Genomic DNA, 14,835 nt, shown 5'->3' with positions numbered 1-14,835 from the left:
AAGTTAAAGATTGGTCTGCCAGTCAAACAAAGTCTATTAAAAGGGTCATATATAGAGAAATACCCATCACAAGTTCTTCGAGCCCAAGGTGACATGTTAAAATTACTTGTTTAGTCCAAACGATAGTCTAAAACCCAAAGATACTCAATTTATATTAATTTCATATTAAACAGAGAAAAGCAGCAAAGTCTCACGTTTGAAAAGCTGGAACCAATCATTTTAGCTCGATCAAAATAGTTCCTGCTTCATTTGCTATTGCTCAAATTATTACTTTTGCACGAATTGATAGTGATCAGAACCCTCAAATTGGGTGAAGAAAATGGTAATCTTGGAGGTATGGAATTCAAAAACATACAATAATTGGTGCTCTAAACTCAATAAAATGTCCTTTCAGAGCCAAGTAGGCCATGCTCTCATTTTGTGGAAATCTTACCCACTGTGATATGTCAAGGTCACACATACTATTCCAAATGAAGGGGTCTGATGCCAATCAAACATGCCATGCTCGAGTGATTATTTCACACAGTGGCAGGGTCGACAAATGAGGACACAAATGTCATCAACCTTCAAACAGCTACGGTGCATTAAAGCGCAGGTAAAGAAGCGGTAGACACTGAATGGCCTAGTATATATAAATTAGCATTTACAATGTATTTGTGTTGGGATTGTAAACAGGGCAGTCATCAAGCCTTCCATAAAGCCAATCAAACCTGATTATGTCACTTTTAAGGCAAAATCAAAGTTGTCTTGGGACCTCTTTCTCTCAAATCAAAGTTTGTATGCAGGCCGTGACAAGCGAGCGCGGCTAATGTCAAGGTGAGCCCGAGCCTCGAGCCATCTGCCGTGCAGCTCATCACACCTTATGCTACAGCCCCTTACACTGATCTCTGAAATGCCTGACAGGCTAACTATGATTTGGGAGTCAGCTTGAGGACATGTTGCTTGTCAATCTCCTCCTTGATAAGAGCATCAGAAGTTAGCTCGCCATCCCTGACATCACTTTATCATTGTTGTGCGCACGCTGTACGCCCAATCTGGGCCTCATCTTATTACATTCCTGTGACAGACGACCCGCATGACATGGGTTATTTGTTATTTCACATATTGGTAGCATATGATTGAAGGATGGCTGCCTTATAGCAATATGAATGTGTTTACACTGTAACGTGACTCACTGTATGGTCCTCTTTTTCCCCAGAAACCGAGCTCAGTGCGTATCGACCAACTGGACAGGGAGCAGTTCAACCCAGATGTCATCACCTTCCCCATCATCGTTCATTTTGGGATCCGGCCTGCTCAGCTCAGCTACGCCGGAGACCCTCAGTAAGATATACACATACACACACACACAAATGTCGACCACCCATCCGAGTACAGATCTTTCCCCCACCTGCTGTGTATAGTCTCCCTCGTTCCCTCTACTCCTTATTCTACGGCGCTCTCCCAGGACACTGTGACGGTAGAATCTTTTTGTGTTGCATGTCGAGGAGGACGAGAACGGCGTATGTCAGAGGAGGGGAGATATGGAAATATGGGGAATAGAAGGCTGAGAAAACGAGTGGCGTGACATTTTCACATGTGTCGTCATGGGTCCCAGGTTTCCGCTGGGTGCCTCTGCCGTGGGAGCTGCTGCAGTTTATATCTCGTGAATAGTAATGCCACACACACACACGCTACAGGGCTGCAGTAGGGAATGCTGTACTGTGCTGCTGCATAATTAACAAAAGCAGTGTTTTAGATCATCTGAGCTGTGGTCTCTGAGGTGTTCCGAGAGATGCGAAGACACCACGCCAAGCACCAATCAAAAGTCAGTACACAACTTGGTTTTTGTGCTCTGTCTAAATTTAAACCTGTGGATTTCTTTTTCAACTCAAATATCTGGTCTCACTCGCAACAGTCAGGAGGAGGTGCAGGAGGCAAATGCCGGTGATGAAGATGCAAACAAGAGGATGATCATTAGGAAATCCATTTAAGCAGAACTAGTTTGCTTCTTCCCTCCGACTAATGTCCCGTCTCCCCTGCCGCTACATTTTAGCCATCTGTCCGTTGAGCTCTTTCATCCCTGTGCACCCTGCTACCATGTCAAACTTCTCAAAGCGGTAGACAACGACAAATTTATGGATGGACTGGGACATCATTAGCTGATGCAGAAACGAGTAGTAAGAGACCAGTGGAAAGGATTTCCTACCACTGCTAATGATGCGTGTAGCGAGGGCAGGAGTCGGTGTTGATTGCCACAGAGAGGGAGCCTTGGACAGAGCAGCAGCATATATTAACTCAGGAGACTGAAGAAGTTGTGTTGTCTTCTTTACTTCACACAGCCCACTGGATGCATTTGTGTACAGGATTGCCACTCGAGCTTCTCCAGCTCCATCACGACTGCTGAGGCAAGAATGATGACATGTCAGAGGTCAGGGAATGTAAAGAAAAGAGAGCAGGGTGGAACAGGACAGACAACGCCAGCAAGAGAGGGAGGAAACATGAGAGAAACATGATGGAAGGATTGAGGGACGGAAAAGGAGAGAAAAACAAAATCCATAGGAATTGAAGAGACAGAAAGGAGGTTGAGACTAGGAGACAGAAGCCCCTTTCAGACATACACATAAATGGGCTGTCAGTTTAACATGTCGGTCTCGAGGCATTCAACTGCAAAATAAGTTGCAAAATTGATCACTTAACTCACCGCTCTTCTATGCCTGCCTCACCCGCCAGGTGCTAAATATCACAAGTATAGCAGTTCTATCCGTACTTGTCCTGTCATGTTTGAATAGAGCCATTACGGAACATTTACGTAACAGATACCTACGTTTGAATGGCAACAAGCCTACTTTAGCAGATAGATGAAGCCAACAATGCTACATATACCATGCCTGAAAAGTGCTAGAGATAGGAAACCGAAGAGAAAGAAAGAGGCAGCATATGCTAATGAAAGCATGTGCAGGGAGTGGCGAGGGCCACTGCAGTGCTACCCTGAGAGCACAGCGGATCTGTGGAAAGGTCATTGGAGCGGATTGGGGACGAGGGGGCCTCCCAGGCTGGATAGACTTTCTCTCTCTCTCTCTGTCTCGCTCTCTCTTTCTTCCTCTCTCTGTCTCTCGTCCGCTTGGGCTGCTTCAGTGCGGAGGTGGTGGTGAGCTGATAATCGAGGCGGTAAAGCCGTCTCATTCCCTCGTCTCAGTCTCTAATGAAGTCCCCACTATTAAAGCTCTATAATTCTTCTATTCCACAGTACACCCTCACCTCCCTCCTTTTCCTTCCTTCCTTGCCCCTCTCTCTCTCTCTCTCTCTCTCTCTCTCTCCTTCTCTTTCTTTATGCCTCTCAGCCCTTTTCTCTGTCAATGCACCATCCTATCCCCCAATCCCCACCACCTTACCCCTCCATCCCACCAATCATAATTGAATAACTCTGGGTAAATGAGGAGAAAGTCTCCTGAATGGGAGCAGAACGGTCACACTTGGCCCTCAGTGCATCAATCAGGAGGTCTGATTGGGGGGGGGGGGGGTAGGTAGGTGGTTAGTATGATGGCTACATGTCACCTTGCCGATAACTTCATATCTCTTTTCAGATGCAAATGAGAGCAAAGACAATGGGGTTTTATATAAAATGAACATAAGGAGGTTGTGAGATAGCTCTCGAGCCATGTGTCAGGGCTGCTCAAATGTTTCATTACTTACAGCTTTTTACCAGAAAAGAAAATTAAGTGTAAATCGCCAGTCTGTGTGTGTGTGTGTGTGTGTGTGTGTGTGTGTGTGAAACTCTGCTCACAGTTCAAACAGTGCACATCTGAAACACAGAGAATCTTCTGTGTCCGTTGCCCTCACACACAAGCAGCTAATGCAATAACGGCCACAGGCAACTGTTAAATTATGTTTAATATCAGGCAAGCTGCCCATTAAATATTGATGTGTCGTTGCAAAGCAGGAGAGTGAGGGGGAGATAGACTCTTGTCAGCCTGACACCTCCTTATTTACTGTTGGCAGGTACCAGAAACTGTGGAAGAGCTATGTGAAACTACGCCACCTGCTGGCCAACAGCCCCAAGGTCAAGCAGATTGACAAGCAGAAGCTGACACAGAGAGAGGTGGGTTGAAAGAAAACAAACACACTTTGATATTTTTTGTTTCCTTTGTCACACTCATATTTTAACATTGTCTGGTGGCCTGCATTTGTTATGTGCAATATGTTTTCAATTTAAATATTTTGGAAGCTCATTTCCTGCAGATATGAAAAGTTATGCTGAAACACTGGAACACTTGCACGCTCTGCAGAAATAAGAGATTCAAAGCCATTAATTTCAAAAACAAAACTATTACCATTACTATTATTCCTGCTGTGCGCACTGATTCAAATGCTGCTTATCTGCAACTTACTGCTGGGAGTTATTGCCTGAAAGTAACAAGGATGCTGTTTCACTCAACAAAAGTGAGACAGACAAAACTTACAAAGGCAACATTATTTTCTGGTTTTGTTGAGTATTAAAACACAGCTTCACTTTCACGCATTTAATGTTTTGCTTTTTGCGTTTTAGAATTGGTATAAATGCAGGAATTTTGAGCATGTTGTTTGGCCTTTGCCTCACACAGATTGCATCATCCATAATTATTTTTGATTTCCTTTCCTCACGCTTCAGACCCTTTCTTCCAGCATGTTTCTACATTTCTGGTTAAATTTACTTTCTCTCCTTTTGTCTTTACTTCAGGTATAAATATTTTGCTTTTATTTTGGTATGGAAGAATGGGCAGTGTCTTTCATTCAACTTAATAATGCATAATTTAGATGAATTTACAGCTCAGAATAAAACTGCCATAACTGCTCTCCTGAGTTGAGTGTGAAGGTCAAACCACCGCTAGGGGACGAGAATGGAAAAGGCTTAGGTTTGGCGAAGTGATGACCATGTAGCCACAGGGAATCACAGGGTACACAGGTGCTGTGTGTGGCCTGAAGTAGCTGAGCAGAAGTGCTTTGTCCCACCATATCTCTCCTGTAGGGACTGCTGTAACTTCTCTACAGTAGATAAAGCTTTTCCTCTCTCTAAGGCTTTGAGTGTGCTACAGATCCAGTCTCTTCCTTTGGTCTGTTTGATACAGTCTAAACCAATAATGAGCAAGAACTCCAAGCTCAATTAGCTTGTTTCCCAGGTAGCTCGGCAAAGCTCTCAGGCTAACAGGCCCTGACAATCCTACTGTCAACCTGCACTGGAGCAATTAGTGAACCCAAACACATGCACACTCACACACTGGGTCCATCAGGCTCCACCACAAGCATTAGCCACGTCAGTGTCTCTTCACTGCAGTGTAGCATCGCTACTTATTTAATGCCTGAGGGAACACTCAAGCTTTCTGTGTAAATGGTCTTTCAGTGAAAGACTAAACGTCTGTTCCTCTGATAGGCATTTTCTACCCTGTCAGAGGTGTTCACAGCAATGTTGGGCTTCTCCAACTGGCTCTTTTTGATACATCTGTGCACAGTCTGCAGTTCACAGATTTCCTTGGAGACCAAAGGTGTGCGCCTTGGCTAGAACTGACCTTCACACCCGGGCGCACGCCTCTGCACCCATTTCCAGATCTCATGCTGAGAGCACGGAGGGTTGTGTGGGTAGATATGGTGTGGCATTGAGGGACAGGCAGACTGTCAGTGTGTGTTGCCCAGATGGATTTTGTGCGAGTCCCTCAGCCAAACACTTGACTTGACAGACTGATATTGTCTTCAGAAAATACTCCTTTGACACTTCAATTTTTCATTCTAAATAAAACACTAATTTTCATTATTTTTGGTGAACAGTCTACACAATATACGCAATAATGACAACGAGGACACAGGTTATAAGACATTTTTGTAACTGTAGTGAAAATAAAATACAGTATGTTTCTTTTATTATCTCGTATCTCTAATTTGAATAAGTATTCAGCCCAGAGTCAGTACTTCGGCAGTGAATTCAGCTTCGAGTCTTCTCTATCAGCTTGGCGTATGTGGATTTGGGGATTTGCTCTGATTCTTCCTTGCAGATTTGGCCAAGCTAAGTAGAGCTGTATGAGGAGCGTCTTTGAAAAGCTAGAGTATCTTAAACTCATTCCTCAGATTTTCCATTGGTTTCAAGTCTTGGCTTCAGCTGGGCCACACAGGAACTTACATTATTTTTCTCTATTTTAGTCTATTCCAGTGTTGACTGGGATGTGTTCAGAAGGATCATTGTCCAGATACAACATGAGTTGTCCCAATCTGAAGATTTTGGCACTTAATTCTTGTCGAGAAACAAGTTTTTCATTTATTTGGTCCTTAATATATATGTTAGCAAACATTCTATAGGCAAAAATACAGAGAGTAAAATGAAGGTGAAAACACTTGTAAATGGGAAAGGGAAGAGGGAACAATTACATTAAAGATCAATGTGGTAGGAACAATACAGTAAAATACTATTTTGCTGTATTGTGTGTTTTGTTTTGGATAGAATGAACAGCATCTCAAAGTTTGCTATTTTTACAGCCTCAAGCTTGTTTATACTCGCGCGAGACACCGTGGCGTGGGCCGCCGCAGATGTGACATGAGCTATGAGTGTGCACAGAGGCATTTATGCTCAATGCACTATCCGTTGCAGTATTCTCCGAAACACCAGGGGTCGTACAAACAAAATATTCTGTGAAAAAGCAAGAAGTCAACGAGTGTTACCAGAAGAACCAAACCTGTCTGGACGCTCTGCTATATAGCTCCTTAATTCCAAGGAAGAATTGCAATTAAATGTAAACTCATATTGCTGTTACACAATCCCTGTAAAGAAATAAGTCAAATATTTGGAACAACAAGTGTATTCTAATGAAACAAAGGTTGAATATCCTGTAAATAATTAGATTCTGCAGGCAAAATATTATTTACTCAAATGTAGATCTCCTTAAATAGATCTCCTCCTGTTTTTGACACGTTTAAAACATATTGGCCAACTTTTTTAAAATCCTTGAGACATGCACAGTAAAAATCAATTAATTACTTTACTTCTTAATTTAAATTATTTGCTTTTATCAGTATTTGTGGCAGTCATGTTCTCAGTTGTATTGTAATGAACCAATGTTATATTCTACAGATGCCTGTTTGATCGTTTGTATTCAACAAAGTGAGAAAAAAACAAACACAAAAGAACCTTCCAGCTCGTCAGTGTTATGAGAATTAACTCCTAACATAATCCCCTAAATGAAACTGCAAAAGCACAAGCAAGCATTGCAACAGATGTGCACTTGTCTTCCGCAGGTAGTGAATTTCAGACAGTGTCTTTGGTGTTTGACCTCAACCTGATCCAAAACACAAACACTCCTCTCAGCAGAAGGATGTGATGATGAAAGTCAAATGTGCCGTGACTTGTCTGTTTGACCAGCAGAAAGTTAGTCTCTCTACCTCCCCATCCTGGTTAATTATTTACTTTTTGTACTTCAGTCCATTCCCTGGCCCTTTAGAAAGCCCTGCATAATAAAGTATATCATTCGCACTTCGCTGTGATTACTGCTTTCCATATACAGTGGCTGGCTGTCCATGGAAAGATTTGTTGTGTGTGGTTGGGCATGCATGTGTTGCGCATGGGCGAGCGTGTTCACTTTGATGCACAGTTCAAAGTAGGATGGCATTATTTATTCATGCCTTTGTTGTTCTTATTTCCTCTGCGAGTCAAAAATTCCTGGCGTTCCATTTTAGGCAGATCACGGCTAACTCAGACGGAGTCGATAGCGTCTCAGTTGAATGAAACACATTTGTGCACTCACACATTTAGGAGGTGCAGTCTGTCAATACATCTTCCATCTTGGTTTTTATTTGTAGGACCCCCTTGTCTCAGACTCACCTCCCCCTGACTGAATTTCCAGTTATTTGCTGTAGGGCTGACATGATTGTGTGTGTGTGTGTGTCTGTAATGATTGCTGCTGCTGCTGGAGGTACCTCTAGGCTCATGTGGTGGTCCTAATGGGCAGGCAGGTGCCTCATCTCTTGGTGGCTGGGACTGAAGCCTCAGTATCAGCCTTCCTACACCCCGTACCACCACCACCACCGCTGTCCACAGCCATGCTGACCCATATCTGTGCCTCATTTAGCCAGGGCCAGCAGAGCTGTCACTTCCCCTGTTTTTGGCCCTGTCCACTGCTGTACTGTATGTGTGTCATGCCATGGAGGTTTCAGTTTATTGCATGTGCCAGCCTATCTGTTGTGAGAGGAGAGTGAAAGAAGGGAGGGCGTGAGGGCGGGGTGGGGTTTTGAGGATGGGAGCTGTCGCCATAGGCTGTGCTCCAGCGGATCAATAATTGACTGGCTGGTTGTTTGACAGGAAGCTCTTCAGAAGATCCGCCAGAAGAACACTATGCGCCGTGAGGTGACTGTGGAGCTCAGCAGTCAGGGCTTCTGGAAGACTGGCATCCGCTCCGACGTCTGTCAGGTAACACCCGTCAACTGTATGCATGCACAAACACTGACACTTGCATACATGCTGTAGTACATACTCATGGATCTAACACGTGAAGGCAAACCACGCATTCAGATTTTCATAAACACACTGATGCATACACAGATCTACATGCACTCACTTACACAAAAGCACACACTGTTTGGCATTTACATCACAATGAAGCTTACCATAAATCTTAACAGTGTTACAAAGTGCTTTAAAAAATAAAAAAAATCCATGAAATCATTAAAGACAAATACAAGACAGAACAGTGGCAAGAACTTCAACATTAACAGTAAGTAAAGTGAAAAAACCTGAAATGGTTTCGGATTAATAGAAGTACAAACCCTTAGGGTGATAAAAATATATATATTTTTTTTAAAAATAGGTTTTCAAGAGCGATTTTAAATGTGGCAGGACAGGAAATAAGGATTTGTTTCATTATCAATTAATCATTTTTTGAATTAACTGTCAGAAAATTGTGAAAAATGCCTATCACAAGTTCCCACAGCCCAAAGTAACAAGTTCCTTGTTTTGTCTGACCAACACTTCAAAATCCCACAATGTTCTACTTACACTCGTATAAAAGAAAGAAAAGAGCAAATCCTCGCATTTAAGAAGCTGAAGCCAGAGAGGGTTGAGCATTTTTAGGCAGACTGTTACAGAAGTTGGGTGCTCTGACCTTACCTATTGACACCAATCTGTACTTTGGTACAACTATTAAGGCTGAGTCTGAATCTGGTATCGAGTCTCAGCAATCTCAACAGCAGCCAGACCATGAACAGCCCTAGACGTTATCAACAAAATATTAAAATCAATTCTAAAACTGACTGAGAGCAAATGCATTGCAGCTTAATGCTTAGTGCTATGGTCATATTTAATGAACAATTCCACTTTATTACAACTTATTATCATAGCTTTGGCCATATTTCCTATCGGTAATAATAGCAATGTACTTGCCAGATTAAGTGCTGAAACGAATAGTACAATTATTACCCATTATTGTCTGTTGTAAACATCCATCACAGTTTACAGACCGACTTCCTGGTTCAACTTTAACCTGCTGTTCAACTGTGTGTGAGTTTTCCTCTGCAATGAGGGATTATAAATGACATTTTGGGTGCACACATTTGGTTTTACCTCCAAATAAAGAAGTTTAGATAATCTTGCTGAACTGTTGGCTTGTCTACATCATGTCTATTAGTAAGGTGAATACAATAACTGATAGAAATGATTGCCAGAACTACGTTAATATTAGAACCAATTTGTAATACACTGCAATGAGACAGACACAGACCAGTGCTCATAACACAGCCACAGTCAGAAACTTCTGCTTCTGATCTTTCCACACATTGCGTCACTTCTCCATTCAAGTGTCAAAATCTGTGTAAGGAAAGTGGACTCCCACAGAGCCTCAGCAACCTTATCCTTCATTAAGTAATGTCTCAGACCTGACATTTTATTTATATAGAACTTCACCACCACTCGGTATGGCAGTAGTGCATATACTGTTATCTCCCTTTATGCACTTGTTAGCAGCAAAATAAACCAGGATGGAATTTTATCTCCACATGGTCTATATGTTATCTCTCTCAGGCAAGTGGGACAACATATGCAGCTTACAGTCCCATGCATGCATACAATTTGGCATGGGCGGCCCTAATGAGACTTGAATCATAACCCTGATAGTGTTAGTGCCATGCTGTGCCCACTTAAACATACAGAGCTGCATATGTTCATGGATTTGTCAGTGTAATGAAATGGACTACTCTGCTTTATTTTATAATTCTTTCATTTACTGTCCTTTCCAATATTTTCTGCCTTACTCAGAAAATAATTGCCATCAGCATTGCACATCGTATTCTCTGAGCACATCCCCTATCTCTGTATGCAGCGAGGATAGCCTACAGCTAATACTCATGCTCACATTTGGAGAGGAATGACAGAAAGTTCTAGCCTCGCAAACCAGACCTCTCTTACAGCAAGGTCTAGCAAAGAAGGATCCGATCCATAATTGCTGCCCAATTATGTTTGCTTCAAGCTGTACTGCTACGACTAATTGGTTCATGAATAATTTCAGTTCGAACTGCAGTGGTACACTCTCCACAACGTGGGACACAGTCAAGAGATAACGGCAAAACTGACCCATAGTTTCTTGATTCTAAAAGCAGGCGTTCCATTCAGAACAACATCAACCCGCTCATTACTGACATTGCTCAGCTACAAAAGGGTGGTTTCACTTGAAAGGCTGTGTCAAAGACCAGGCTACACATTGGAGGCAGGAATGGGATTTATTTATTCATCAGTGTTTTTTTTTTTTATTTATTTTATTTTATTTTATGTTGTATGTTTATTTTTTCATTCACTGCTGTCTTTCTGCTTTGTCTTCCTGCCTTTTTGTGTCCCTGATCACATCCACGTGAAGGCTATCAGTCGGTCAAAAATATTTCGAGGGAAAGGCAGCTTGTTTTCCCTTCTACAACAGAGAAAATAAGTGTGGGTGGGTCTTTATTCATTGCAACAGTGTGCTGAATTTATTTATTTACCATCACTTACTGTATACATTAATCCGCCTACTATATCACATAATCAAGCCAGAGCATGGAGGAATACATTCATCTACATCTACTTGTATTGGTGGCATGTAGGTAAGTAGTAGATTAATGTTGCCTAATAAAACATCTTAAAATAAGACGAAGAGCACTGTAAGCCTGTAGCCTTACACTGACATCTCTATTGCACAAGTGTACAATAATATACATGTTCAGTTCAGTTTAAGATTTACTCCATAAGAAACAAAGTGATGCGATTAAATGGAAAACAAGTTTGGATAACCATTTCATCACATTCCAGTTAATCAAATTATGATATACTGAGTGAAAGTGCAATTTAAAATTCATGCTTGTCATATTTCAGCCAGGGGAAAAGATAATTCAGGCCGCTGGTCCAGTTGGACGGCATCCAAACTGCCCGAACGTCATACGTGACAGTAAATTAGAAATTTCCCACCTTTTTAATTACATGAGTATCGACTCTAACAAGCCCCCGTCCAGCCTTTCAACACACACACATATACTCAGTCACTCCAGCAGTCATCAGAACAGGTCAGGAGCTGTAGACACGACCAGGGCCCGGCTTTGTTAATTGGCTGCTTAACAAGGCCTGGGGAGTGTGTCACCATGGCCCCTGTGATGGCCCCAGGGCTACGAGGCAGCACTGCTTGTAGCCGGCGGGTCTTGGGCTCACCCTCCCCAGTAGCACTAATTAAAACATGCGTGGCTCCCTCCTCTCTCATGTGGTGGCACGGGGTTAATGTGTGTACACCAGCCTTTGCTACAGTTTCTCAGCCACTCCGACTGGCCGACTTGATAAGCCTCCACTAATGATTCTGTAGATTGGCTCTCTGACTGTCAGACTCATTTGCTGACCACTGACTGTTTTCTCTTTTGCTTTTATTCTCACTTTCCATGTCACATTCCCTCACTGATATGCACACTCACTTTACTCACAGCTCATCCACCAATTCCCCTTCTCCCTCCCTTTTCACTTTCCTTTCACTTTGCTGCACTCAAACTTTTTCTTTTGTTATATGAGGGTCAGAGGGGGCTGTCAGTGTTTGTCCAAATGTAAGAGTGTCAACATGTCGAAATGGGCTTCGATTTGACTGTCCTGTCCAAATGTGAATTTCCCTCCTCTCTGTCATTCCCTCTCACAGTGCAGCGATTGGGTTTTTGATTATTTCATCTCTCTGTTGCAGAGCACCACTTAATAAATAATGACTGGTTGATTGATTTCTCTCTCCCTGTTCCCTCTATCAACCCTCTCCCTTTCTTTCTCACAATCTCTTCATCACACTTTCCCTCAAAACACACTCCCCTCACTCTTCTTTCATATAAGGCATGATCCTTATTCCCCATCTCTTTTTGTTTCTTTCCCTTTCCAATTTTTCCCCAATTCTTCCCTCTTGCCCTTTTTGCCAATTCTCTCTGTCCTCCACAGCATGCCATGATGCTGCCTGTTCTCACCCATCATATCCGGTACCACCAGTGTCTGATGCACCTGGATAAGCTCATTGGCTACGTCTTCAAGGAGCGCTGCCTCCTTCAGGTAAGGCACAGCCATGACAGCTGCTTACTTACAAAGTGATGCCTCAACCCAAGCTGCATTATTTAAAGGCTGGCATAGTTGATAACTAACAGGATAGATAAGGGTAGACATATCCCCGCAGTTCTTTTAGGCAGGGCGCAGTCTACAGCCGGCCAGATAAAAAAGTAAACATTTTGTGCACAGGCTGCTTCTGCGCAGAGATCCAGGGAGGCAGTGTTTGCCTCATTATTGTGCCCATTTCGCCTCTGCAGGGATAGTTCAGGTGGAAACAGGGGCTCAGGAGTCAGCTAAGGTAACCCACACACCGGCCTGAGTCATATCTCTGCAGCAAGCAACCCGGGTCTGCTGTGAGTTGCAGTGACAGTAGTCTGGACAACAACAGCCTCCTCCATAATGCCAGCTCTCCCCTGTCAGGTCTGCAGCCTCAAGCTGTGTGCTCTCAGAGTAAGCTTCACGGCTGCCTCCAGCAATTTTGAAGAGCTGTCATAACCTGATACATTAGAAATCAATGTGTTGTAGGCTATTCATAGTTAAAAAGGGGAAGGATGCATTAAGATTCGCTCAAGGCTCTGTGTGCTTCTGTGTGCATGACTGATCAGTGTGCTGGGTGTGTTTATGTGTGGGGATTTGCACATATCGATCAACGATTGGCCCTTTTGTCATTTGTATAATGGCGACCTGTCATTTTGAGTGCTAAAAAGGAAACAGTGACCTGCTGCGAGGCCAGCCGATGGCCAACATGCTGCCTTTCACTGAGGAGACGCCCATTTGAGCTTGACATCTCTGTCTCTTGGGGAGAAGTTAATGGATTTGTCCATCCCTCTTTCTCTTTCAATTCCTTCATCTTCGAAAAACACAAACAAACACAAGAATAAGTTTGATCATAACAACTCACATGCAGGCCTCTGCAGTGTGTGTTGCCTGTCTGTCTGCATCGCAATTCTATCCACTGAGGCGTTAATACCATGACATAGGTCTTTGTGTGTGGGGGGGGGCTGTCAGCAGTTCACCACTGGGACTGAAATGGTCCAAGTAGGGAGTCTTCATTGCTTGGTTTACAGCACCTTCCTCATCTACTGCACACACACATCACCGGCTAATGTTCCCCAGCACACACACTTTATGCCCAGATAGGTTTGGACAGAACGGCTGCAGGAGTGCAATGGTGCTTGTTCAAACAGCCCTCTCCGAGTCAGAACTGATTTCAAATCAGCCATCACCTCCCACCTCCACTCTGATGGGATGATCACATTTAATGAGTGGAATGTTTTCCAGTGGCGGTCTACTCTTTTCTAACACGAGAGAATGTGGTACCACTCTTTGATTGCATTACAAATGAACTGTGTTTCGACAATTAATGAATCTGTAGCGCTATATATATATATATATATATATATATATATATATATATATATATATATATATATATATATATAGACATATATAAAGACATTTTCAAATCACAGTATAGGTGTTACGGTCCCTAGTGCACACTAGTTACTAGTTATGAAGCACGTACACACACACGCGTATATATATTTTAGTACCAACAATGTGTTGGTTTTTACAGTCAAATGAGTTACTTAGGCTATTGTATTGGGAAAGTAGAAAGGTCAAAGAGCAAGCTATCAAAACCATGGATAGCATTCTGACGGTCAAAGTGCTGAAACATGAAAGCAAGCATCAGCTCCGGAGAGTAGAGGAGCTGTCTATTTCACTGTGGTGCTGAAATGACCTCCGACTTTAATAAAAGGCTTTTTTGGTGCAATAACCTCACACGTGCACTCCTATTTGATATAAAGGCAAGAGATGATAGTAAAGTGAAGCCTCTAGCACACAACCAGACAGAGGAGAGCTGCGATATTTAACAAAAAACACTGTCCCGAAAACTGTCCAGCTACACACAGTCTGCATAAATCCCATCAATTTACTGCACAACAAACAGCCTTATTTCTGCATATATCCTACATATAAAAATCAACTCTTCGTTAATGACATCTTTGACTATAGCCTGCCGGTACACTGTGTTTAGGGCCTAGACACTAGAAATGGTTGTCAATTCAGCTAAAATCACCTTAATAGCCTCTTATTATTATTAATGAGACTAACAATGTATCACCCAGGGCCAGTGGTATGTGCCTTTTTATAATTCTCAACAACTATGACTTTTCTAAACTGTGTTTTAGTACCACTGTGGGCCTGTGGTTCATCAACAACAGGGCCTGGACATGCTTCTGTAACATTATACTCCCCATTGTGTAAAAATAACAATATTTAATAATACTTATTATTATAGATAAATAGTGTAGCTA

General features: G+C 42.6%; 1 protein-coding gene across 1 annotated transcript in view; it reads left to right on the top strand.

Moving 5' to 3' along the window:
• Positions 1 to 14,835, top strand: part of drosha (drosha ribonuclease III) — an 81,232-nt gene that overhangs the window by 14,684 nt on the left and 51,713 nt on the right. Inside the window, exons 14-17 of the mRNA XM_044175969.1 lie at positions 1,199 to 1,323; positions 3,982 to 4,081; positions 8,300 to 8,407; positions 12,416 to 12,523. Of these exons, the coding sequence (XP_044031904.1) occupies positions 1,199 to 1,323; positions 3,982 to 4,081; positions 8,300 to 8,407; positions 12,416 to 12,523 (441 nt within the window). The remainder of the gene's footprint in view (positions 1 to 1,198; positions 1,324 to 3,981; positions 4,082 to 8,299; positions 8,408 to 12,415; positions 12,524 to 14,835) is intronic.

Source organism: Siniperca chuatsi, linkage group LG19 (assembly GCF_020085105.1).
Source record: "Siniperca chuatsi isolate FFG_IHB_CAS linkage group LG19, ASM2008510v1, whole genome shotgun sequence".
In the NCBI taxonomy this organism is placed as follows: Eukaryota; Metazoa; Chordata; class Actinopteri; order Centrarchiformes; family Sinipercidae; genus Siniperca; species Siniperca chuatsi.
This window is presented reverse-complemented; position numbering and strand designations above follow the sequence as displayed.